Below are 27,292 nucleotides of genomic sequence, written 5' to 3'. Positions count from 1 at the left end.
TGTAGGAAATAAGCCCGTTATGGTGCAATGTAGCAGTGTGGGCTGGGGTTACAAGCAGCTTCCCTGCTCCTCAGGGAAACATCTGGATGGCCTCAGCTCAGGGAGAGGGGCTGCGCGGCCACTGCTCTCCAGGAACTTGGGCCAGGTTCATGTGGAGTTGTGAAGCAGTAAATAACAGAGAGGTGAGGCAGAGGACAAAGCAGACGTTTGGAATTGGAGAGGGCTGTCGTTAGCTAATTGTGATCCTTTGCTTTCTCTTAAAAATAGACTCCAAGTACATTGTGATGATTCCACCAAACGGGTTGGCAGTAAGACTTTCTGCAGGTCAGAAATCCCCTTTATTCCTCAGCAGAGAAAAACAATTGGTCTCAGCCAAACCAACCTTTTTGTTAATATTTAATTTTTAAAACCTCCACCTCATCAACATCCCCTTTCAAGTCTCCTCTGAAATCATATCATTCCTCTCTTGTGTATACTTCACTCTGCTGTTATTTATTATTTAACACTTTGTGATGCAGTTTGTGCTGAAAGTACTGCACAAAAGTGAATCATACTTACTGTTGTATCTGTAGACATTTAAGGGCCAGTCTTGTCAAGTACATAAGATTATACAAGTTTCCCTGTTGCTGAAAAGGTGCTTACATATTTTGCCTGATTAGTGCTATGCATGTGCAGAAATAATAGCATCGAAACAGGATTTATTTTGTGGGCCATCAATCCTGACTGCCTATGGTATGAGTCCCTTGTTTTGCTAAGTTCCTGGGGATTTCCCTAAGCATTTTACAACAGCAACAAAGGCAAAGTATTTAGGCTAGAATCTAACATCTGCTGGACTCAGTTCCTTGAGATCAGGATCTGACTCTAAATGGCATGTCCTAGGAAACGGAGCTCAGAACTAGGAAAAAAAAAAGGAGAGTGATTCAAAGCTCTTTGAAAAACAGTGTTTCCTGTGACACCTTAAGACCTATTGAACTCAGAACCCATACATCATATTACCCTAATAAATCATAAATTACTCTAGTTATGCCCTATGTTCCTGTTAATAATATTAGCAGTAAAGTTATTTTCACCGTGTTATGTCTTAGAGTCTTAAGGGTGAACTAGACTTATTCTTGACTAGAGTGTGAGCCCCCTTTTTTTTTTTTTTTTGCCTGCTGCAGTGTGTTATAATGCCTTCCTAGCATGCAGTTGTCAAAATATCTACATGATCAAAATATATAACCACTGAGCATAACGATGGAAATAACAAAACTAAAACTGAGAGAAACAGGCTCTTCATACAGTACTGGGGCATGTATGATTTTCTAAAGTAGTTTTTCAATTAAAACTGTAAATAAACTTTGATTTCAGTTGTCTTTATCAAGCTGAGAAACACGAGATTTCACAATATAGCATCAAGACTGTCTGTTTTCTAGACATCCCTTTTGTCATTGCATTGAAGTAAGTAATAATTACTTATTTTTTTCTATAGTTTAATCCCATAACTAAGGCATTTTGCCTCTGGAACAATTGAGAAGATGAAGTTTCTATCCACAGAACATGTCTTTTCTCAAGCACATATCCACTTAGTTAAGTACTTAACTGTAGGCACAGACCTTAATACAAAGCACGTTAGTCCTCTTATACTTCTCTCTTTTCAATGAGACTTTCACATGTGGATCAATGGCAATGCTGCTTGTTCAATTTTAATCTAGAAAGTAGGTTTTGGGGGGGACATACATAGCGTTGTATAGCCATTTCTCAGTGGAAGTTATATGAACACATTACACCCTCATACTTTTTACAGATATGTGTGTATTATATATTTTGTGTTTACCTGTGTGGAATATTAGAACTGATTCTTGCAAGCTTTTATGTAAATAAGTGATTTCCAAAGAGTAAAATTAAGAGAAAAAGATAACATGTTAATCTAAACACTGAGGTGGAGATAAATCTGAAGAATACTGAACAATGAAAACACAGAGCAATTGCAACGATCATGCTTAAAATTCACTATTTCATTTTGTAAACAATAATGATAATCTTCATGCAACCTCTGAGTATTTCCCAGGGAAAGATTGCCTGCTAGAGAGAACGGTCCTTTGCCAAGCACTGAGCCACTGGAGTCTTGTAGTCAATCATTAATTCCAGAGAAATGTCATATACTTCAATCATTATTAACAGGCTCTCCATAGCCAAGAATATCTGTCAGAAAAGGCAGCTAAATGGGCCTGATCTCTGGCAGTATTGATATGAAGAGTATTTTGTGATAAGCATTTTCATGTGGAAACTGGAATTAGGCAGTCAGTTGGATGTAAAGACATGAAATGTATTATGGCTGGAAAACAAAACAGATGATAATTATATGAGGCCAAGTGGCGGCATACTTACAATTACTAGTTTTTAAAGTAAATTTAAATGTTAGAATATGTCTGCTGTGGAGTAGTAAGGTAACATGAGACATACAAATTAGCCAACATGAGATGAAGCAGCAACAAAATGTATTTAACAAAGAGGCTGCTTGAATTTATAGCAACTTAGAACATCTTACAAACATTGCACATCATATTGAGAACTTCTTTAGTTACTGACGTCAAAATACAGCTTGCACATAGCAAAGAGATGACGAGCAAGAGAATTTAACTAAGCCATGAGGTGCATCATGAATGAAAAATCATGATTTGTTTTCATGGCTCACTGAGGAAGAAAACAGTTTATTAAAATTCTACAATGTAGTGATTACCTTTATCACCTAGTATTTTTCTCAGCCATCTTATTGTAAAACCAAAACCAAAGTAATTGTATGTGTAGGGGTGGGGGGACATTAACAGTGTTCATGTTTGAAGGGGATTTAATGAAATCCTGACAGTTCTTGTAGCTTCAGTTTAACTCAGAGGAAGTAGTTTAAATTGGAAAACAAACAAAGAAAAAAAGATAAATCTAGAAGGCAAAAGGAGTACTTTTAAATGTAGAAGAGGCGACACGTACACTGTAAGGGTCTTGAGTATACATCAGGGAAAGGTGCCCGAATGTTGTCAGAGGCTTTCAGCAGTGTGACTGAAAAATGAATTGTGCCCTCAGGTTTGCCTGTTGCACAGCTATTCCTCTAATTTTGAACAGGGAAAACTGCCAGTCATTTTCTCTCTTTGGCAAGATTGATGTTGTTTTTGAAATGTAACCATATTGTGAGTACTAGTGAACTAAGTGTATTTCTACCTGTTTTAAATTAGTTTGCCACAGAATTTACATCTGGAAGGATTGACCAAGTGTCTGAGGATTACTGCAGCTGGCAAAAAAAGCTCTGCAGATCATTCCAGACTCTTAACAGCAAAATCTTTATATCTTATTTCCAAAAAAAGAAAAAAGGGCTACAGAGGATCAAAAACCTGGAACCGCTTTTGTAGCCTTCCAACTGAAAACCCAGCTACCTTTGTTCCCTCGAGTTCAACTTTTCAAGGCAGAAAGAAAGCCTTTCTAAACAGAACTAAAATAGCATTGAAAATTTTCAAGGTTAAAGGCAGTATAATAGGCTGTATACTGTGCCTTAGTATACAGAAGCTGTGCTTAGGCAAAAAAGAGGACAGAGCAGAGAAAAATTTTTAATCCTCTACTGTCAGATTCTGGCATACATTAGAACAGCTAGGGAGCTACGTAGCAATGTCTAGAAGGTAGACTAAAATGCTCTTTCCCCAGCCCTGGAACTTTTATGGATGGAAGCCAGTATATGAAGAAGTCCAATTAGTGAATCAGTTAGTCTGTCAGTTCTAGCACTATTGACACTCAGGGGCTAAAAGTGAGCTGTAAAGCTCAGAGTGAGTAACTTGCTCTTCATAGAAATGTAAAGTTTCTGTATTACATAATTTATAAGGAATTTAGTCACCTTGTATTTTATGTGTCTTCCAAAGTGTACTGGGGCAGGAAACTAAAATCAAAAGTTCTTACTGAACATTAAACCTTTTTTGTGTGTTTTCCTGATAATAATCCTTAGTTATAATGACAACTATCCATGGATAGCTGTCACAACATGCCCATCCAAGAAATGAAGGATTTTGGATCTTACATGTATTAATAACAGATAGATGGAGGAATTCTTGTATTTGTGAAGGAGAAGAAAATTTCTCTGACAGGTTCATTTTTAAAGGACGATAACTGCTAAGACACTCAGGATTTTCAAGTAAGTCATAAGACAGATGAAATAAAGGATACAGATAAAGCAATAGCAGTTCTGTGATTCTTTTTTTTTTTTTTTTTGATTATGTGACACTGCAGTTTTCATGTGACTATCAGACTCACTCACATGATTACCATGCAAGTGCCTGGCTGAGAGTGTCAAATATGGTTGCCAAAGACTAAATAGCTGCAGTCCAACCCAGTAGCTATGAAATGTAACAACCATCTTTCTACTGACTTAAAATGAAAACTGCACTGGATGATTTTGTTCAGAGATTCTGAATAATTACAGCTTGCACTAAAATCACCAGATACCTGAGTGGTCAGTACTTCTGAATATCAGGTCACATATTTGAAAGCCCAATAATGAATTCAGTGACTAAATTTAGGCGCATGTATTGGAAAACTGTTGACATGCACAGATACACATACAAGTTCCAGGCCATGCTTTTAGTCAGATGGCAATAAGTGTCTGTTCTTGACTCCACATGATAGCCAATGTAAAGAGAAGTACTAAGGTTCATTCCAAGGGGAATTGCTTCTCTGTCCTCTAGGCAGATAGCCAGTGAGACAGCATAATCTATCAACCAGATATACTGACATGAAGATCTCAAGGTGGGAAACTAAATGCAGTTTCATTTGTTTTCTTTCTAGAGACAACTGTGCTAGTGTTTGTGGGATTCATAACTGATATTTCTCAGCACTCAGATAGTGCAATTCTATTATAATTACCTTGAGTATCTGTCTAGAACATCTGTCTACGCATTGTGTTATACATATCTTCAAGGAAAAGACACCAATCCAGTCTCTTTGCATTGTGCGTCATGTCAATAGCTCACTGAAAAGTAACTACTTATAGTAAATGTGTTCTGTAAAAAAAAAACATTTTTAACAAACATGCTTTTTTTTTTTTTCATGTGGTTTTGTCAAGCATAGTTGCTGGTGGGTTTGGTTTTTTGTTTTGTTTTGTTTATATTTTTTTTTGTTATGATAGTGCAGTGATCCCACAGCTGATGTACATCAGGACAAATTAAGGGATTTTAACTGTAATGTGAAATGCACATTAGGGAATCTTGAAGTGGAGTAAGAACATGATGAGAGCAGATATTAATGGTATCTTGTCAGGGGAAGATCAGATTGGATATAGGAAAAGGTTCTTCACCAGAAGGTGGTTGGGCATTGGAACAAGCTCCCCAGGGCAGTGGTCACAGCCCTAAGCTGCCAGAGTTCAAAGAGTGTTCCAACATTGTTCTCAGACTAATGGTTTGAATTTTGGGTGATCCTTTGTGGATCTCTTCCAACTCAGGATATTCCTTCATTGTATACAGCTGAAAGAAAACAGCAGATTATCTCAAACCTGCTAAATATAATCTAATTTTAATAACACATTTAGCATATCTGCTCCCCAGCACATGACTATGAGATGAAAATAAAGTGAAACACTTTAATACAAAATGCTGGCACATCAGAGTACTGTTTTCAGAATGGTTTGTTTTATCAGCGTATTTGTATAGGCAAGTGACATGGCAGTAAAATGTAAAGAAGCTGCAATAATTATACATCTATATAATATGGAAATTGTATATATATAGGGCCAGTTGTAACTGAATACTTAGTAGAAGGACAACTCTCAATTTTCTCGGGGGTGTGTGGGAATTAGTCTGTCATTCACTCCCACACATCTGACAGAAAGCTGGCCTCTTTAAAGTCATGTAATTCATATACACCTTGAAGTCTTAAATATGATTTTACAATTTAACAAATTCTCCCTGTGAATATAGTGATTGTTTTTTAAAAAGAAAAAAAAATACATTGAAAAAGGAAATCACATGTAATTTCTGTGCAAAGTAGAACAGTTGAAGACTCATTGATAACATGATGAAGAAACAGATTATTTCGATGGCTGAATAACCGGATCACTTTTCATTGCAAGTATTTCAATACATAAAATGACCATAAGTGAAAAAGAGCAGAGATCTCACAATACCAAATTATCTCACTTGTTTCTCTCATGATGTTTAGCTTAATTAAAAAAAAACATTTCTATAGCAAGACCAGAAATAGATCCTCCATGCAAAGACCGAATCTGTATCCAGTTTTCAGTCTTTTCATCTTATTGCAAAGGATATTTGGGGTACTACGTCTTCTGGTTGTCATTAATTACTTATTGATAGTTGTACACAGAGGACAAAATCTCATTAGCGTTAAAAGGAATATTACCATTAAGAGAAGATTTCAAGATAAATTTATTCTCATTGAGGTGTTTTTTATAGGATGTAAAATTCCTTTGGTTGCAATGGGATCACTTCATAAAGTTGGTATAAGGTTCATGTTATTCATAGTGAAAGAAAAAAAAATAACATTAAAGGATTGAAAAAGAAAAAAAGCCACAGAAAAATGTTAGACAAAAATAACAAAGATAAGGGCCAGATTCTCATGCATATTATGTAGAAGGAATATGGAAATATTTAAGGAGTATTTTATGTACAGTGTACCCTTAAGCACCAGTTCAGATAGCTATATACTGTTCAAAATGTATTCAGATAGAGCTCTGGTTTCTATGACCATCAGCACATTGAAGCCCAAGGGAGGCATGGTCTGCTGGCAGAGTGATAAGGACAGATCTGTAGCACATAAGCTGAAGGTAGCTGCTTGCACTACTAGGGAAGCCAATAAAAATCAGCAATCCTTGTCTCTACCTTCCTGCCTACATCTATCCTAAGCAACTTCTGTGTGCCCTGCCAGTGAAAGAGAATGAAGGCTGCTTTTGTCTGACTTCATGACCTTTCACTACAGTTGCATTCCACACGGACAAGAGAAGACTTGTCTCTGTGCCATGAACAGATAAAATATTCTTGGCAGCTGGCATACAGCTACGGAATTAATTCCCTATGATACTGGAACAATTACAATTCTCAGCTCCTTCAGAGTAAAATGTAAATTTCATTGTTTTCACCTTCTTGTTTCACAATAATAATGATGAGGTTAACAAAGCCATCCTTCATCAGATACAAACAGAAACCTAGAGGAAGGGGATGCCATCCTAAGCGACCTAGATAGGCTTGAGCAGTGGGCCCAGGTGAATCTCCTGAGGTTCAACAAAACCAAGTGCAAGGTCTTGCACCTGGGTCAAGGCTACTCCCACTACCAATACAAGCTGGGGAATGGAAGCTTAGAGCACAGCTCTGCTGAAAAGGACTAGGAGATGGGAAGCTGGACGTGAGCCAGCAATGTGCCCTCACAGCCCAGAAAGCCAACCATATCCTGGGCTGCATCAAAAGAAGCAAAAGAAGTGTGGCCAGCGGGTTGAGGGAGGTGATCCTGCTCCTCTGTTTTGTGCAGGTGAGGCCTCACCAGGAGTAATGCATCCAGATTTGGAGTTCTCAGTACAGGAGAGACATGGAGCTGTTGGAGCACATCCAGAAGAGGGTGATCCAAACAAAAATGATCCAAGGGATGGAACACCGTCCCTACAGAGACAAGCTGAGAGATCTGGAGCTGTTCAACCTGATAGCAGCATTCCAGTATCTAAAGGGGGACTATACAAAAGAAGGGGACAGACTCTTTAGCAGGAGCTGTTGTGATAGGACAAGAGGAAATGGTTTTAAACTGAAAATAGGGGAGATTTAGATTGGATATAAGGAAGAAGTTTTTTACGATAAGAGTGGTAAGGCACTGGCACAGGTTGAACAGAGATGTGGTGGGTGCCCCATCCTTAGAGACATTCAAGGTCCGGATGGGCCATGCTCTGAGCCACCTGATCTAGCTGTAGATGTCCCTGTACCACTGCAGGGGACTTGGACTAGATGACCTTTACGAGGGCCTTCCAACACAAACAACTCTATGATTCTATGACCCTTTAATTGTGATTACTTTTATAGCTTGTAAAGGTGTTCTGGTACCACAGTGATGAACATAGTAAAACTGACAAGTTAGATGATGGATCCAGCTGGCGCTTCTCCTTCCTCCTCCAGACATCAAGGTGCTCACCACAAGTTTATGATTTTGCCTTAAAAATCTATTGAGTCTTGTTGGCCTTTATGAATTTATTTGCAGAATGTGCAAAATCATATGCTCTCTTCACTTTTGATGTAGTCTAGACTATAAGAGAAAGGTGTACAATTTTTGCAGAAATAACATCCATATGTTGCTTTACTCTCTTGATTCTTCAGTGTACCAAATAACCTCTAAAAAGCCCTAACTGGTCAATTAATAAATGTGAGTTCTCATTTTTTATGCCTATCTTGTCTTGTCTCCTCAATCATCTTAGTCAAGTTTTACCCAGAATGGCTTTATTATGTTTGGTCAAGTGAGATTTATTGTTCAGTAGCTCAATGAGAAGGTCTTCCTACCTTGCACTTTTTCTATTTACACGGGATCTATGCAAATGTGGCAGTTTGTTGTTGTTGTTTTTGTTGTTTTGTTGTTGTTTTTTTTTAATCTAGAAGATGAAATAAATACTGTAAGAATGCTGCAGTATTACAAATGTCTTTCTTCAAGGAATGAAAAGTGTAAAAAAAATAGGAATGGCATCAGTTCACAAAATCTTATGCAGGATATTTACCCAACTCTTTTTTAGATAGAAATCACAATTACTTAAGTTTTCAAAATCTTATTAGCTGCATTGCCTAAGGATACCACTGCATCTTGCACTACTTTGTGTCCCTGCTGGCAGGGTCACTGAGTCAAAGACTAAGTGGCTATGGGTAAGATGCTGATCTTTGATCTGTAGACAAAGGTACTCTCAAGACTTAAGTGAAAGAATTACTGTTGCAGGCAAAGCAGATGTCACTATCCATGGTTTATGAATCTGTTAGATGGTGTACTAGGAGTTGACTAAAACATTTTCCATTGTGAAATTAATTTTGAGTGGATTTTATCTGCTAAAATACTTTACCTGTGTACATACCTGGAGGCCTCCAAAACAGTTATACTTTACTACATAAAATAGTAAATACTGGGAGAATGGAATTCTAATGGACTTAAATTAGACCAGGTCTCCTTTCAACCAGGGCGAATTTGGCTCTTTATTTGTTTGAGTTGCAGAAATGTGATTAACTAAAGTTTATTCAGAAGTAAATTAGTGCTGAAGCATGAAAATCAGAGCTTTGACACTACTAGTGTAGCCTTATGCTAGTTTTTTTTTTCATCTAAAGAGCCTAATTAAGCCAACTTGGCAGAAGCTTGAAAAGCATGGATTTTCTAGTGGTTTTTAGCTTTAAAAAAAAAAAAATCACTCTTTATATTAAGAGAAAGCATTCCTGTGTGCCCAGTGAGGAGTAGAAGGGCAAAAACAAAGCACAACACCAGAACTACACAGATTTCTTCTGGCTTTGGAAGCCAAACTGGAAATACTAGTACTAGTCTGTTTATGATATCATTATTTCTGGCTGAAAGCAAGGTAACAGATGCTTTTTCAGGTCAATGCTTCCAAGCCTGTTCCTAAGCAGACATTTCATCCTTATTTATGATATAGATGCACTTTAAGTATTGTAGCATCAAGTGCATGAACAGACCATGTACTGTGGTCAGTGACTTGAATTGCACAGTGGGGATCCCTCTTACAGCTTAGCAACACTGGCTTACAAAACCTGTGCTGGGAAAGAAATTCAGCCACGTAAAAAAGTCAGTTCAGACCCAAATAAATTTTCAAAAGAAGGCTTAGGGCCGGCAGAATTTATGCACAGATTTTATGCTGCTTCTCCATACTGATTCCTCATCCTTCCTGCTAGGTGAATGAAGATGTACTGACTTGTGCAAATACCTTGTTAAATGGCTATATGTTTAAAATTTAATACTTAAACTTTGACTGCAGCTTGCTTAGAAGTCATAGAATCATAGAATCACAGTATCATAAAATGGTTTGGGTCGGAAGGGAACTTTAAGATCATCTAGTTCCAAACCCCCCGCTATAGACAGGGACACCTCTCACCAGATCAAGTTGCTCAAAGCCCCATTCAGCCTTGATAAAATTAATGAATTGTCATGGTTTGGCCCAGTTTCCGTGATGAGGGGGTGAAGGGACCCAAAGATCCACACCCTGGAGATGGGGGTAGGTGGGAGAAGAAAGGGAAAAGGCAAGGAGACATGCCTGGATGAGGAAAACAGCAGCAATGAGCCAAAGGAAAACAAACAAACAAACAAACAAAACCTCAGTTTACTAAATATAGTAGCGGAATGTAAGATAATACAGTAATATTGAAATTGAAGCTAATAAATCAAATAAAATGAGAGAGTTTCCAAAACCTTACTCTAATGCTGTAGGCAAAGTGGCCAGGGAGCAAAAAGTGCTGTCTTGTGACTCTCGGTCTATTTTAGCTTTCTCTCCCAACAGAAAACAGAAATGGGAAACAGAAACAATCAAACAAACAAACAAAAAAATGAAGTCTTCTTAGAGTCGTAGTTCATTCTTCTCTTCTAAAGCCCAGAGACTGGAACTCATGAGTATATAGTGACCATTCATGAAACTGCAGCATTAACTCTTTAACTCCCAGTGCACTGTATGATGTTATGATGTGGAATATCAATGAAAAACCATAAAACCATGTCATAAGTAAATGTGTTAGTTTCAGCTGGGACGGAATTGTTTTCCTCAGAGTATCTGGTATGATGCTTCCAGTTAAATTTGATGTGCTCTTGAGCAAATTAGCACTGGGAAACAATATAGTTGCTTTCTCACCAGCCTATTCTAACAAGGAATGTGATGATTTCCATCTAGGTAATCATGAATGTTATTTTGTCAAATATCCAGCCCTGGCAAATTCAAAACAATTCAGAATTCTTTAATACTTTTTCAAAATAAACAATCAGTGTAGTAGAAGGATAGACTAGGTAGAATTGCTTGAGAACTCATAAAGGTAAAAAATTACTTATGTTTTGAAATCAGGACAGACATCAGGTCCTCCTTGGAGGATTTATAGAGGGTTAGATGCCTCAGAAGAGTAAACCTAAAAGTCTGCATACTAAGTGGAAAACATGACAACCAGTAATTAAGTGCTGTGTCTCACATGGTGCCCATCTATGGAAGTTAAATATCTGGCAGAAGATGGTAAGCAGGTGCCTCTTTCTATTCAATTCTAATTTGGACTCTGAATCCCCTATTCATCTTCTCAGCATAAGAAAAACGATTGCTTGTTTCTTTCTGTTGTATTTATTTTCTTAACAGAAACCATTAATAACAGATGAAGAAGCTACTTCAGATTAATATGAGTGAAGATAGAAAATGAAAAAAGAGGTTCATTGATGATTGGTCATCTTCCAGTTGTCATAGAAAGTCTATATCTGAATCATTTTGACTTCACTTTGCTCTTTAAAACTCAAGTGGTAGGACAAGTATGAGTACTATACCAACACTAGATATACTCCACTAGCTCTTCAATCATTGATTACTTGCTCATATTCAAAGCCCTTCTTCAGGTTTCCACTGGAGTACAATATAATTCCTATGATAACACAAAAGGTCACAGCATTCACTGAAAACATCTTGATTTATGGAACTCATCCTAAAATGTGAGTAAGGCGACACCCCTTTAGTCTAAGCCTAAACACCAAAGATCAAAGCCTGAAAAGGTTTCTTTCATTCACTAGAAGAGATTAACATAAAAAATATTTATAGGGAAGAGACACATGCCTAACCTATCTTACTGTGAATTCACGTGTGATACAGGTTTAAAAAGCAGAAGGTCAATTATATTTTCTAGGTATTAAAGTTAACTGGTCAACAGCAATCTGCAAACTTTCCATTTTTGTGAGAGTCTTTACTAGGTTGTTAATAAGCACCATCACTCTACTAGGAATTATAAGCTCATATTTTTCTCATCTGATTTCTTTCCATTCAGGAGCCTCTAATAATAGAGATATATCATGTTTTTGATTATTGTAGGTAGCTCCAAATGACAGCTTGTACACAGTATATGCCATAGTCTCAGTCATTAGGAAAGTTTAAAACTTCCACTTCTTTTATTTTTTATTTCCTCCTAGGCACTTATTATACTCTTCCTATCATGCTGAGCTCTTCTAATGTTTAGAAATACTTTAGAACTGGAAAAAAAAAAAAAAAAAAAAGCACAGTCAATTAATTCTTTCATTTGAATAATTAAACATTTTAAATATTCCTTCCATAACTTATGTTCAGCTATGGATATATTATTAATAGTAGTCTGTACTGTGTGCTGCAAAAGAATGTTAAGCACATAATTCCTAGAACCTGGGGAGGATAACATTTCCTGACACTATGAATTTACCTACCCAATGACAACATTATCTTGTTCTAATTCAAATGCATTTCACACTGTAATAATTATACCATATGAATGTTGTGCTCTTCTATGAAAAATTCAGCACAGTTAATTATTTAAAACAAAATGTTATAGCTGTTAAATCCATCCCACTGTGTTCAACAAAATTTTTAATCTTGCTTCACTATTTTTAGGATGCTCCCATTTTATCATTCATTCCCATAGTTTACTCTGTGAACACCACTCCATAGGTTTAAGACCACGGGTTTGTAGACAGACTGTCTTTTGTCAAATGGGTCTCATCAATGGTTAGTTGCAGTCTGTAACATCTCCGCTTGTTGAGTGTGTTCGTGTAGACAAATGGTCTTCAGTCTTCTATTGATTGGCATTAAGTAATTTTCCCACAGACCCACTCTTGAACAGCATCCAACAATTCCACCATGCCTCATAAGCATTACTAGGCTTCATAGGAGAAGTCTTTTTTTTTTTTTTTTCCCCAGGAGATTGTGTCCAAAGGCACACAGAAACAAATCTTTTCAAATGAGTATAAAATGTGACAATTCTAAGTGAATCATAGAGTCATAGAATGGTTTGAATTGGAAAGGACCTCAAAGATCTTCCAGTTCCAAGCCTAGGCTTTATTTTCCAAATTGTCTATTTTATCAGTATGTACATCAAGATTTAACTTCAACTTCTTGGCTACTTTTCTGGATAACCACACAATACTGAATTAACTCAGTTTATGGCTACACATATGCCAAAATATTAGTAAATGTAAATACCTTCAAGTATTTTTCTTGATCACTTCTGATTAGTTTTAGGCAGGCTATAAGAATTGAATGGGAGTTGTTTTTTAATAGCAACATGCTAGCTTAGTAAAAGACTTTACTCTTCCTGATACCCTCATGACTTGTCATATAATTATGATTTATTAATAGAACTGCCATGATGCTTTAGTGATAATACACTGACTTACCCCCAAAATTCTGATGATCATTGGTCATTGGTTTATCTTATTATAGAGCTATGTCTGAAGCACAAAGTAGTGGAACAGCTCTTTTTGCAAGGTCACACAGTAAGTTTTCCAATAATTTATTTGCTAATCATTGAATGTAGCACACTTCCCATTCTCAGCCTACTGTTCTACAGAACATGTATCTTCTCTACATTCTCTACCATATATACTTGCAAATACAAAAACGATCTTTAATGGTTCCATGTCATCTGGAGGAGGCACTGAAGTTAATTCCTTCATTTTTTTGCTATATAAGGGAAGTATCTTTGTTGTGATCATTCTTCAGCAAAAGTAGGAATGTACTGATAAGGTCAATTAATATTTCCAAGAACAAAAGTTTTGTTCCTCATTATTTAAAAAGAAACAGAAGTTCAAAGAGCAGAAAAGCTACCTTTTCCATCAGGAATAAAGCATGCCATTTTGTACTTAGTCACTGGACTATGTTGTCTTTGTAAAAGATATTTGAAAAGTGCTGGAGGGTAAAATATTTGAAAGAACATCACAGTAGGAATACACAGTGATTATTGCCATTGATTTAGTTGTTATGAATAAATACAGCTGGAAGAAATTTGAAAAAAATCATCACAAAATCATCACAGTGAAGGAGGAGTGTGTCTGAAGTGAAGGGTTACTGCAAAATAGGTGGATTTTGTTTGCCTGGAAGAAGGCACGATCTTGTCTTAATCTATTATTAATTTGGCAAACAAAAGTTTTGTGGTGCATGTCTTCACTCACAAATCTGCCTCTGTGTGCCTCTACCTATGTTGAGATTTGATATGTATCTCTTTTTACCTATGGTCTGAAAAACACCTATAGATCTTTAGATGAGGAACCTGAGAGAAATGCAAAATGTAATTTATTGCTGAGATAATACTATTGCAAAATGGGTACTTCTGCTTATCTAATACAATGGGAAAACAAAAGGCCATTGAGGATTCTGAGAAACAGAAGTGCTAGACACAACTGAGAGAGTCCAAACTGAAACATAAAAAAATCAAGTACTATTTAATTTTGAAATCATATTTCCATAAATTAAGCTAAGAGGTTTGTAATAGCAATAATTACCTTTTCCTATGCCTAATCCTTCTCTGTTCATTTCCACCTTTAATTACGGAAAAACATTTTGTTTGATAAAAAACTACGGCAAAATAGATGCCTGCTTCTTAGCCATTCTGTTTCATGAAATTCAGTGACTGCTATACAAGTGACATCACAGATGGTAATGTCAATTTTAAGATCTATTTCACATGTAAAATCTGGTACACAACATGAGCGAACAGGAACATACAGATGTAAGAGTTCTATGAAGATTTTAGAAGACAGAAGTAATTTTCCAAGGCAATAAAGATTCTCTCAAATGCTGATGCAATCTATTAGTAAGCCTGTATGTTGAGGGGACAATAGTGATAGGCTGTGAAGGCCAGTCAACAAGGTTTATTTGCGTGTTTGATGTATAACTTAGTTTCCACTTGCACATAAGAGGCCAGCTAAACATCACTCTGCAGTCTGCAGAAGCTACAACTTCTCAAAGTGGCGTAACAGTGGATCCTTTTTCTCAGATTTTTTATAGTCACAAAGACAATTCATTTTTTCTCAGCGCATTCTAATGTTGTTTCCTTATGTTCAGTTTGGTGATGTACATGTGCTTCTCAAAAATATATTTAGTTAAAAAATTGATCTTCAAAGAAGAAAAAAAAAACCTTTTAAGAAGGATGAATTCTGTTTTCCTGCTTGAAAAATAGGTTTGAGCAAGGATACAAAGAGATTCTCCTTGTATATTTTCAGTTAACTAGTGTAACAGTAAAATAAGAACATCTTTGTTGTATGTTTAGTTGAAGAAACATCTAAATTCTCTGACTGTTTATTAAATTTAAATACTTGAAGGATTGCTGTTGCTACTTTTTTTTTTCTTCAGAAATAGCAACTGTGGTTAATGATCATCTGGGTTATTTTTTTCTAATAAAATGTCATCAGCAAAGGAGAAAAAAATCTGAGAATCCTGCATAAACTAAATAGGGCTTCTTTTGTCAGATTGCTGTTTTTGTTTATACATTAGTGGAAAATCTGTTTGTTTAAAAGTAAAGGAAATCCAACAAATCCAAGTTTTAGATCTAAATGTGAATTAAAAGCACTCATGTTTAGTTTTTATTCTCAGACCAAGTCAAAGAATAAATACCTGGAGTCTGTAGTACTCAAAAATATACTCTGAATAGTATTTTCATATGTATTTATATGCTTAATTTCCCCCTAAATGTGACTGGACACATCTCAGCGATCATCAGAAATTATACACTACACAGAATTTAACATGTATAGAGAACATTTAAATCAGGAAGTTCTTAGGTAGTTCACTATGAGCTGGCAGTCAATCTCAACTTTTCTGCATAGTTTTGGAGGAGGGTACTTCCCTTAAAGCCTTGATTTTGTTACTTAGCTGTAGCCCTGCAGACTGCAGACTTCCTATATTTCTTTTTTTCTGTGTCTAGCAGTTTCAGTGCAAACTCACAACTCAAACTTCCGTGGCACTTCAAGAGCAGAAATCTAATGGGTCAAAATTATATATATTAATGCAAAAAGTTTCTTCTAGTCTACCTCTCTTGTTCACTAGAGCTGTGACTGATTGAGACTTCTCAATTTTCTGTCAACGCAGGTCTCAATTACTCAGCAAGATATGTAAGTAGTGTGTACATGAAAATGCAATCTCAAGATAGAAATTCAAAATCAAAGGCACCCTGAATAAAGTAGAACTTCTGAACATTTGACTGCACATAAAATGAATAAGACATCTATTAGAATCTTACAAAAAACAACTCATATCTAGACAGAGCCTGTATCTGTGTCAGAAATGGGAAATCAGTGTGCAAAACAAATTGAGTTAAATAGTGTGTTTAACTTATTACATCAACTTTTATATTTCTCATAGTTACAGTGACTCAACGAATATATTACAGGTTTCTTGAACAAACTGATCCTGCCTACACTAAATGAGTCAGATAAAAATCAATTACATTGTGAATTCTTAACTCAATGTCATCATTGTTCCTTTCCTAGTGAGAAAATATCATTCCTGGTCAACCAATCTTTTTGTTTTGTGCAAAACATTTTAGGCATTTTTTCTTATTCTGTGGACCCTTTCAAAATGAAAAGCCATTTGGTATCAAAGTGAAATATTAATAAGACCCTTTTTAATACCGATATTCACTATTTAGTTACTTTTTTTTTTTTTCCATACAGAGTATCAAAAGGGCAGACATTAAGTTTTATCATATTTTATCATATTTTGTAACATTTTAGGCTTTGCTTAGTACATTTATGTATAGTGCCATATCATACTGGAGTCTTCTACTCTTAGCAATGGAATAGGATGAAAACAGAATGGGCTAATATGAATGGGCTAATACTCTAAGTTTTCAAAACTAAATAGTTGTTACCTGTTTGAGGGAGAAAAATAGGAGGGGTGTCAGATGCCAGGCCGTCCAAAAGATAACATCTACTAGGAATGCTCTCCTGTTACAGCAATTATGGGAACTGGAAGAAGAAAGAAATAAAAAACAGACTTGATACGTTGTATGCCTTATTTATTCAGCCTGTGTATGTCTATATTGTCACTAAACAAACACAGGGATGTGACACCTTTTATATTGGCAGGTTTTATTAATTCCCCCTATTTTCTCTAACGTATCCCTCGAGGACAGATATAAATTGTAGTATCAAGCAGTGAAAACAGATGTTGATAATTTGCTGTGTGTTGTTTACACCTCCAAACTTCATTGGATTCCGTGCATTCCAGACGGCACACAGTCATTCTATTCTATGTATAAGATTAAAATGGTCTACTTTCAAATCTGCATATCTGTTTGTGCTTTGTAATTTAAATTCCAATGTCTAGATTAACCCCATTTTCCCCTTTTCACCTTTCAGATTCTTCCATTTTTCTTATTTATCTTGTTACCACATGCTAAGAATAGATAAAGGATTCCTTCTTTCAACCACTGTACTGACCATGTTGCTTTTCATATTAATTAGTCATCAGATATAGTAAATAAGAAACCTAATTACTGGTTTAATAGGTACTATATTTTGTCCTCTCAAAGTGCATATAATCATACTTCAAATTGCAACAAAAAACAAAGCGCACCGTCTGCAGCTGGTGGGTCTTCTTTCAGAACTTCTTAGTTAAGAACTGTTTGGATTAGTAGTGTGATCTAATATGTACTGTAGTAAGTATTAGGAGATTTGGACCCCTCAGGTCTTCCCTGTTCTAATCATAGCCATTATCAAGCTAGACCTTATACAACCATTTCCTTTTCACTGCCCCATTTCTCTTTTTTTCTTATTTTCAACATATTCTATGCTCTTCCAGAATGGTATATTCTCCGCTGTATGCTCACACTAACTTTTTAAAATTATTAAGACTATACTAAACTATACTAAATTTTATACTGTATAAGACCAGATATGTATTCTGTAAATTACTTATTCAGTGCCATTATATTCATGACACTTCATTTAACAAATCAAGACCTATGACAAAATTCAGCTGCTTTATCCAGGCCTCATCTGGAGTAAGTCCACAAAAATCCTTAATTAAACTAACATAGATCTGTAGTAACTTTAAACCATTTAGTCATAGTAAATGAGTACAGCAGTTCGTCCATGATCCTAGCTTCAAAACTGTGCACTCCAAATTTGGCAAAGTAAAGGAAGAAGACAGCAGAAATACTCTTCCTGCACAAACACCCTTCATCCTCAGTTCTCGCGTTTATATGCAAATGTTCCTTTATTTCTGCAGATTAAAACATTTCTGCATTCAGACTGCAAAGTCACAAGAAAATGTGTTTAAATTATAAAATGGAAATTTCTCATGGCACCTATATCACAGTAGACAGTACTCATGCAGATGCAATCTCAAAGGATTCCATTTGAAGAGGAGGCAGTGCAGGTACAGTACATACACACCACACTCATCACCTAGAAAGAGCTGAGCATCCTGAGGCTCATCTATGACCCACCATGCAAAGAGATCAAATACAGCACTGACAACAGAATTGTAGAAGAGAACTCTCTACACATGCCTAGAAAAAAAAAAACTGGAAAATTACAGAGATTTATCTAAAATCTAGACTATTTTAGAGTCCATATGGCTGTAACCATCCACATCTTTGCCAGGGCTGATTGACTTTTCTTTCAGACATGCATACCTTGATTTAACCAAAATGGTTGCCTTTCACAACACATCCATGTTAAGAAAAAGGAAATTTTGTGTGCCAGTCAAAATCACGGCCTTGTGCTACAGAATTGCAGTAGGCTGTCTTGACAAAACAGTCATGCACTCTCTACACTTTTTTGCATGATCTTGATGGCATTCCAATTGCAAAATTCATCCTGCATTTAGTCGAAGTCATGCAGCTTGAAAGATTATATTCTGCTATATGACTGCTCAACCCTATTAGGCAGGCAAGAAGAAAATTGAAAAGAAACAGAAAAGGTCAAAAATCTCTTTGGATCACTCACCCAATTGCTCCTCTTAGCAGGAGCTGCTCCAGCATTAGACCACAATCACATATTCCTATGGCAGTGTTGGGATATTTATACAGACTGCACCTGAGATTGACAATGTATTTGCTTAATCTACCAAATGTTGCCTCATGACAAGGGGAACTGACTCAAACTTCCTAATAGAAAGACCTCCTTTAGTGCTTTGTATCTAGTTACCATCAAGCAGTTTACAAACTGGAATCAAACTGGCACCGAAACACTCTTCACTCAGGGATAATACTCCCATGGAATAATAATCCAATCATAGGAACATTATAGAGTGACAGCAACCTTATCCAGTGCCTTGCTGTAGATTTCACAAGCTGGATAAAGCAACACTCCGAGCTCTGCATGTCATGTGGTGCAGAATAATGGGGTTATGGCTGTTCTGCCAGGAACATGATTCTATGTGCAACTTTTAGAGCAAAACTAAAAGACCGTAGAAACCTCAACTGAAAAGCATCCCTTCGAGGTGCTAAGGAAAATTCCTGATACTTTTAGGCTTCAGTTTGCAGGCTAGGAAAAATTTGAAGAAAATCAGGCTGGTTTTCGGCGGGTTTTGTTTGTTTGTTGCAACCGAAATGCCACAGCAGTGCTGAGCAGAACCAGCCCACCTCCTGCTGCCCAACATGGCCGCCCCAAGCACCACCTCAGCGCTCACTTCCCGCGCCGCGCGCCGCCGGACCCCCGCCCCTCCCCGGGATCCTCCCTCGAGCCCAGGTCCCGCCCCTAGGGGAGGCGGTGCCTTTCTCTCGGCGGTCTGGAACGAGGCGACGGTTCGCGGCGATGAGCGTTATGGCGGCGGTTGGGGACGTGTTCCGGAGAGCTCGGGGAAGGACTCTGACTGCCTTCCGCCAAGGTGCGCGGAACTCCAGCGGAGGGCTGCGTGTTCCGGCGGGCTCTATTCTCTGCCGCGCAGCTGGGCGGGAGGGATGGGCTTGGCCGCGGCGGGGAGCGGAGTGCAGCGAGGTGGTGTCAGGTGGGCGCTCACCGTCGGGGAGGGGGACGTTCGGAACGCGGAGGGGCCTTCTCGTGGAGCCGTGTGACGGGCAGGTCTCCGTGCTGTGCGGGCGCCGGGGCCCCTACTGAGTGCTGGGGGCAGAGGCGGCTGCACCTCCGTGGGGAAGAGGCCAGCTACGTCTGACGCCAGATCTGAAATGAATAGCGTTTTTTTTTGTTTGTTTGTTTTGTTTTTATTTTTTTTAAGTACTTGTCATTGCTGCTGGACTTGAGCTCTGCAAATTGTAAACTTGTTGGCACCAGCAGCGTGCTCTCACGTGTGGTGTTGTGCTTTTATGTTTACTCGTATATTTGCACTTTTGTATGCCTGTACTTTGCTTGCTTAACAGAAGTAGGTTCTGGTTTCTTTAGGGTGCTCTGGCCTCCTTCAGGGTGGAGGACCGCTGCTGGTTCCTCGCCTGATACTGAGACGGCACTGTAACCCACTTGGGCTGGCAGCAGATGTGGTTCCATGCTCACCTCCTCCTAGGCCAATTAAATATTGAGGTTGCTGCTAGGCCAGAGATGGGTCCCACCTGCTACTGCTCTTTTGGATGGGCCAACAAATACACATGGATATTCACAACATGCTTCTCATCCATTTGTAGAATTCTGTACGGATGGGGATTCTGAACTTCTGGGCTTTTCAGGCACATAAAAAGCTCTGTCTTCAGCAGTCTTTTAGTACCGTCACACATAGAAGGTATTCTGTTTCCATGCAGTTGTTTATAAATTACACGTGGTATTGGTGTGATGAGGTGGGCAAGGCTATTCAGTGTCAGTAATTCTGCAATATTTTCTTGGCTATTGTTTGGTAATATTTACTTGTTGCTAAATAAAAAGAAATTGCCAATTCTGAGCATGTGAAGTATACATATTCAGTCATTCTGGCAGCCTATTAATAATTGCGGGTGGTCTGGTTGGTTTGGAACAGGATGTGTAGCGTTTACTGAGAGGACAGATGACAGACAAGCCATCTAGTTATATCCACTGTAATAAAAGGAGTGTTCAAAGGCAGAGTGAAAATCTCTGACAAAAAACTGTATCAAGTATTTTTCTTGAAAACTGCCTTAAACATGGGTGAAAAAATGCAATTTAGGTATCAGTCTTCCATGTGCCCTTTCTTCTGCGAGTTCTTGTTGTTTGATGTTCTTCAAATAATATTAGGACTTTTCTCAATTATTGTTGGCTTTTAATCTTGTTTAGGATCTGTTAGCTATCATAGTCCAGCTACCATCTCTGAGCACAGTGTTTCTGTGTTAATGTTTTACTTAGTTCTTTCTTTAGAGACTGAAGTTCAACACAGCCTTTTAATGACAAAGTGATTAAAAAATAACATAATCCTCAGTTAACAAAACTGAGGCAAAGTTTCTTGTTATTTAGAATGAAAATCAATTGAATCTGATCTTTTTTGTTGAGTTTCCCTCTGTCTTAGAATTCATTCATTTTCCAGGCATGATTCCTTTTGTCAGATAATCACGCAAAATATTTACCAGCACTACTTTGGCTTGGCACAGTACTTCCTTCACAATTTGAGAATCACCACTTGGGGCTTAATTTCATTCTTTTTTTCTTCTAAGCCCTTCTGCAAGGTCATTTTTCCACACCCTGTCCCCTAATAGTCTAATAGTCATCTGTTCAGTCAGCTTACTCAAGACGTGCTCTGATCCATTCTTTATACATCACTAATGTGAACCAGAAGCTCAAAGTTAAAGGTCTAAAATACTCATGTAGCTGATGGAGCGCTGGAGCAAGGAACACATCAGTTCTTCACTTTATTGGAAGGAGACCTCTGTATTCTTTGGCTTTCTCTTTTTTTTTTTTAATACATTCTCTGTAATTTCACATAGGCAGAAAAGACACTTCAGAGGTCTACTTGTTTTATTAGTCTTGTACTGAATATATACAGGAGTGTATGTTATGGTAAATTCTGTTGTCTTCTCTACTACCTGTCCCAAAACCTCTAACGCTAATACCATGCCAAACAGAGAATTTCTGTGGAAGTATGTTGAGCACTTTTTAAAAGTAACTAAACAAGTGATAGTGCCATCAGCTACTGTCAAGTTGATTTTATTTTTTTTTTCCTTCTAAAGTGGAGGAAATAGCATTTGTATTTTTTGCAGGGTATCCAGTATGTGTGAGAAAAGAGTTGTAGGGCAACTGCATGATGCAGGAGGGAGCATCTCCTAATGCCCCCAGAATCTTTCAGTGTCTAAATTCTTGCTAGGGTGCGCAGAAAAGAATATCATGACCAGATCAGAGCTGGTGAGAAAGGTGAAATCATCACAATAAACAATATCATATCTGATTCAAGTCAAACATGTTCTGTCTGTAAGGGAGGAAGAATTCTGGCCTTGGGTTCTTCTGCAGTGAACATGGCTGTAAAAACTTACTTTGTTTTTCTGTACTGTCTTTACCTTTGGGTGCATCCTGCATGTTGGTTAGCCTGAATGAGTGTCTGGCAGGCTACCCTCATCATGCCTCTGAAAAGGGCTTTAATAAATCTCAGATTGATATGCTTTCCAGTTGTTCTTGACTCTTATTGGTTAGTCAGGCTGGATTCTTTTTATCTTCTCAAGTTCTCCTCAGAAAATGCTGTGCAAATGGTCTGAGCCTCTGGGACTGTGTCTTTGAATAGTTTCTGCGCTGCCTTTAAGGATTTTTGCTCTTTTTAAAAGCTTCATAATTATATATATTTCTCTTTCCTTTGAAAACAAATACAACTGCAGTTGATTTCTTTTTTCTTGCTTTCACGTGAAGGCTGGATCTCTGCACATAATGATTACCATTCTAGAGCTCTTCAATGCAATATTTTTGAGTGAGGTCTTGCACCGATCAGAACAAATCAAGAGCAGACTCCCAGCTGGCAAATTCCATTCCCAATACTGTCTCCAACTCTCATATGAATTAGGCAAATCTTGTGTGGGCTTTGAGCAACTTCCTGTGACCTCACCTCGTCATTATGCAAGTCATCCCCCTTCACACCAACAGTCTTGGGCTGCAGAAATTAGTATATTTTCTGCAGTAAGGTTTGTGTGTTAAATTTGGGGGTGGGCATGACTAGGGTTTAGCATTTAATAGTCCTTAGTACACGTAAGCTGTTTGTATTTGAGGGGGCGTTTCTTACCTTGATATTTTAGAAGTTTATATTTTAAAAATAATATCATTGCTTAAATTATTTGAGAATAATTCCCCTTGGTCAGTCAGCAGAATTCTACTGTCATACCTTTTGGTAGTCTGTAAAGTACAACTGTAAAACCCAGCTGAAAGGAATGAACACTTAATTAGATTGAAATCTTTTGTTTGTACATCCAAGTAGTAATAATCGTGTTTTTTGAAACCATAACTATTGATAATATTTTCATAGCAAACAAGAAATTATTAAGGGTTTGGGGCAAGTACCTTATTGGTTTTTAAGCCATGCCAGGACTGAGAGGAATGAAAACAAATTGTCTTAAAAGGTATACTGCAAAACAGTTGCAATAAAGATTTGTTTTGCCATTTCTTTTGTTTGTAATGTACAAATACTGCCTTCACTTAAAAAAAAAAAAAAAAATTAAAAATTGCATTTTGCTTCCTGCCTATATCTTTCTTAAAACACCAGAGATATTCTTTTCATCCTATCTTATCTAGAAAATAAGAATTGTGGGCATATTTAATTGGCAGACAACTAAGAGCAGGAAGGCATGTATTAAACACCTGCTATTTCATATTTGAAAGAAGAGGGACTTAGGCCATCTTTATCTTCCAAAATAAAATGTTTCAGAAGTTGCAAAAAGCAAAACAAAAGTATTTAATCTTTGGTTAGCAATCTGAGTTCTAAACATGAGGAAAACCCACATTTCAGTTGCTTCAGTGATGCTTTAGAGAAGTGACATTAAGTCCCCTGGCAAATCCAACATCAGAATGAGGACTTTTTTTTGTATTTATGACTGCCCTTGTTATACTGAACAAGCACAAGCTGTGTGCCTACATCCATTTTCCTCTGATATCATAGTGTCCACTAATAGATGCAGGCAGGAATAACTTCTCCTAAATGCTTCATTTCTGTGAAATGCTGTGGAGTCTAGAGGAAAAACAAAACCAACCTCAAAGGTACATCTTGCTGCTGTTGAAAATCCCACCAGGAAAATACTGGAAATGCCACCATTACTGTGGGGCCGTCACAAGTCTGCTTGTGGTGACCTGTCTCTAGTCTGTGCCTTTGTGATCCTTGGAGAAGGGGGAAGAAAAGGGAAGATAGATTACAAAGAGCAAAAGGGGAAGAAATAAAGGCACGTGAGGATGTTAGCTGTTCTCTTCTAGAAATGGTGAGGTTTGACTCAAATTCCATCTACGTTGTTGGAGTCTTTGTGTCTGTGATCACAATGCACCACTGAGCTTTTCTCCTGCATGTTGCTGCCAACTGCTTTGGCCCTTCACAGAATTAATTGTTAGATGAAATTAGAAGCTGGCGTCATTTCTCAGCCTATGCAACTAAAAATATGTTGCACTGATCCTATGCATACGAGTGGAGTAAGAGTGGGAAGCTACTGAAACTGAGGCGAATGAACAGTTTCAGAATGTGGACTTCTTCCATGGCAATTGACTGTACAGCTCTTCTGCAGGTCTGGAAACAACACGGATGTGGAGCGGAGCTGTGTGTAGCTCTATGTATAAGAGCAGCTCCACCAACAGCATTTGTCCTTCAGAAGTGGAAACTGTGTGTACATCACTCAGCTGAGAATCTACTGACTTCTGTCTGGTGTTTGTCACAAACAGCCTCTGTTCAGTTTTGTGATGCATACAAAAGAAAGCAAAAAAAAAAAAAAAAGTATTAATTGAATCTTAGTCTTCTATTGCTTTACCTTTGTCTAATGTAACTATGTAGATCATCTAAGGGCTTGAAAAGTGGACCTCCTGTGAAGCTGAAAATTAAAACTCCTGGCCAGAAGGAAGACTTCAATGTCATTCATGTAAAAGCATTTGCTTGCTGCATTTGAAAGGAAGATGGCAACTGCACATGCAATTTAATTGAAACCTTATAGAAAAGCATCTAGGACCTACATCACAGCTAGGTGATCAGTGCAAAAGCAATTCCCATGGTATGACAGCAGGGTGATTTGTCTGAGCACTGTTCTTGTAATTCACTGCAGTCTATTAAATTGCCTGGCTTCTGCTTTAGCAGATGAGGTTAACTTGCATGGTCTACAGTACCTGCTCTGCTTCAGGGTGCTTACAAGCAGCTGGTGAGGGAGAAGTATACTGCAGATTGGTTAATAACTGTCTGAACGCAGGCTGAAGTCTGTCAATAAATCATAAAACTGTTATGCAAAAGACTTCTGGATCCAGCTATGGTAATGGGAGATGCTTTTGTATTCTTTCCCTCCTTGATAGCCTCTTACTGAATCCATCTGCTGAGAGAGCGTTTGTGTAGGAGTGTTCCTCGAGTTTTAAGCAAAATCAGCCAAATTGCACAACGTTTACCTGAACTGATGTTTGCCTTGCACTGATGAGGAAAAATGTACGTGAACTGCATCTGCAGGCAGACTAGTGAGGGCAAGTAAGAGTTACTTGCTAGAAGAGCTGAATTCAGAATGGGGCTGAAGAGTTGGTGAATGTGCTAACTGGCACCACTGCTGTTGTATTAATACAATTTTCTTCATGATATTCTTCTTTTATTCATAGTGCTTCATAGTAAATGAACCATGTTCTTGATAAACAAACACTTAAGTGATAAGTAAAGTATAGTGATAAATATATCACTATTTAGTAAATAAATAGTGATAAAGTAAAGTGAAGATATGGATGTCCATGTATTCTTTTGTTGCATGAATTCTACTGGGAATTTCTTTGTATGTGGGAAGGTCAGTATGTACAAGCTAAACTGATATATACCACATGATAAATAAGCTGTTTCAATTTGGTTTGAATACTGGTAGGATTTTTTTTTTTTAACTGGGTTTCTAGTTGGGGTGATCAAGCAACAGGGAAATGGTACAGAAAATGTATTCAACATCACTGTAATTTTTTGTAACTATTTGATAAATTATCAAAAAAACACAAAAAGAGCTTTTGAGTAAATTATCTGACAAAGATCAGTTAATTAAACTAATGCTTTAAGTAAATGTTATTTATATCATCCTGATTCCTGTATCTCTCCTGTTCCCCCCCGCTACATTTTCTTAAGTTTATTCCTTTTTATCTTTCTTTCCCACAGGGGATTGTAGCATCACTTTCAGTTTTTCTCTTTTCACCTCCTATCTCTTTCCTTTTCTCTCCACTTTCTTCCACCTCCACCCCTGCATCTTCTGTTTCTCCTTTTTGATTCCACTTCTTGATTCTGTCTGTGTACTGAACTTCTCTTTACAAATTCATCTTTTCTGTGTGTGTCTCTCTCTCTTCCTCACATGACCATCACCCACCCACTCAAACCAGAGCATCTGTGCTCAGTCTTGGAAACATTCAGGTGCTTACAACCTACAGAGTTACTGTATTGGCATAGATAAAAGGCAGGGGAGGAAAAACTCCACAAAGCTTATATTAGAATAGCCTCTGCTCTGGCCTTGTAACTTGTTTTGTTCCCACTCTGCATGCTCCCTGAAAGCACACTGCCTGCTTGCTGCTTTTCTCTACTCAGACACTATGGGTGCACCTCCTCATTACCTGGGTCCAGGTCTGATCCCACTGCCTGGGCTGCTGCAGCTGCACCAACTGCTGTGCCAGCCCAGGGGCTCAGGAGGGGAGAGAAACTATATGCCCAAAGGTGAAACCTCATCCTTCAAAACAAATATTACTTCTATTTTCTAAGTGGTTCCTGTAAAAATAAATAGAGAAATGTCTCTATATTTAGCTTACTATTGTAAAAACTATTGGCTTCAGATTAATCAGTGCAAAGTAAGTAGATCTTGCTCCCAAGTTACTATCTCAAAGGGATAGATGTTAAGAGTGATCACTCTGTTCAGAGATCTCAGTTTTTTTTCCCTGAGCATCTATTTGATGAGTCTGAGGTTGTAGCACTTCTCCACAACAAGGACTTTCTCTTTTCAGCCTTACTTTGTATAGGTTGTAAAGGATTTCTTAGGCCGGCGTTCTTAAGTCATGCCTTTATAACTTTCCACTTACAAAACCTGTAAGATAATTTCTCTCCACAAACAGTGCAGCACACAAGCTGTGTGACAGTCGTATTTTTCATTTTTTTTTCATGCAAGACACACAATAAAAGCCTAAACTGCTTTGTGCCATTGAAGCAGTTCCATAAGGCTTCTACTGAAACCTTACGGGTAGATAGATAATTTCATTTCTCTGAATAAGTTATATAATTGGGAAAGTTCATTTCAGAATTAAAATCTGAAAGTTCTATCTATAAAACAGG

At 37.6% G+C, this 27,292-nt stretch overlaps 2 protein-coding genes across 11 annotated transcripts in view; one reads left to right on the top strand and one right to left on the bottom strand.

The window, feature by feature from the left end:
• Positions 1-312: 312 nt before the first annotated feature.
• The window catches only part of LOC124417203, an 86,606-nt gene continuing 59,626 nt past the window's right edge, over positions 313-27,292 (bottom strand). The window contains exons 4-5 of the mRNA XM_046900937.1: positions 16,833-16,929; positions 313-12,189 (exon numbers count right to left, since the gene is read on the bottom strand). The gene's annotated coding sequence lies outside the window, so the exon portion shown is untranslated. The remainder of the gene's footprint in view (positions 12,190-16,832; positions 16,930-27,292) is intronic.
• Positions 19,680-27,292, top strand: part of CPPED1 (calcineurin like phosphoesterase domain containing 1) — a 52,384-nt gene continuing 44,771 nt past the window's right edge. For 7 of the 10 annotated variants that reach the window (XR_003077677.3, XM_046900578.1, XM_046900577.1 and 4 more), the window contains exon 1: positions 19,680-19,918. Coding sequence is in view for 9 of the 10 variants with exons in the window: in XM_046900578.1 (XP_046756534.1) it covers positions 19,726-19,918 (193 nt within the window). In the remaining variant the exon portion in view is untranslated. The remainder of the gene's footprint in view (positions 19,919-27,292) is intronic. The other 3 variants (XM_046900579.1, XM_015294146.4, NM_001159982.2) reach the window with 1 other exon arrangement.

Source organism: Gallus gallus, chromosome 14, assembly GCF_016699485.2.
Source record: "Gallus gallus isolate bGalGal1 chromosome 14, bGalGal1.mat.broiler.GRCg7b, whole genome shotgun sequence".
NCBI lineage: Eukaryota > Metazoa > Chordata > Aves > Galliformes > Phasianidae > Gallus > Gallus gallus.
Note: the sequence above shows the minus strand (reverse complement) of the source record. Positions and strands in the feature narration are given on the sequence as shown.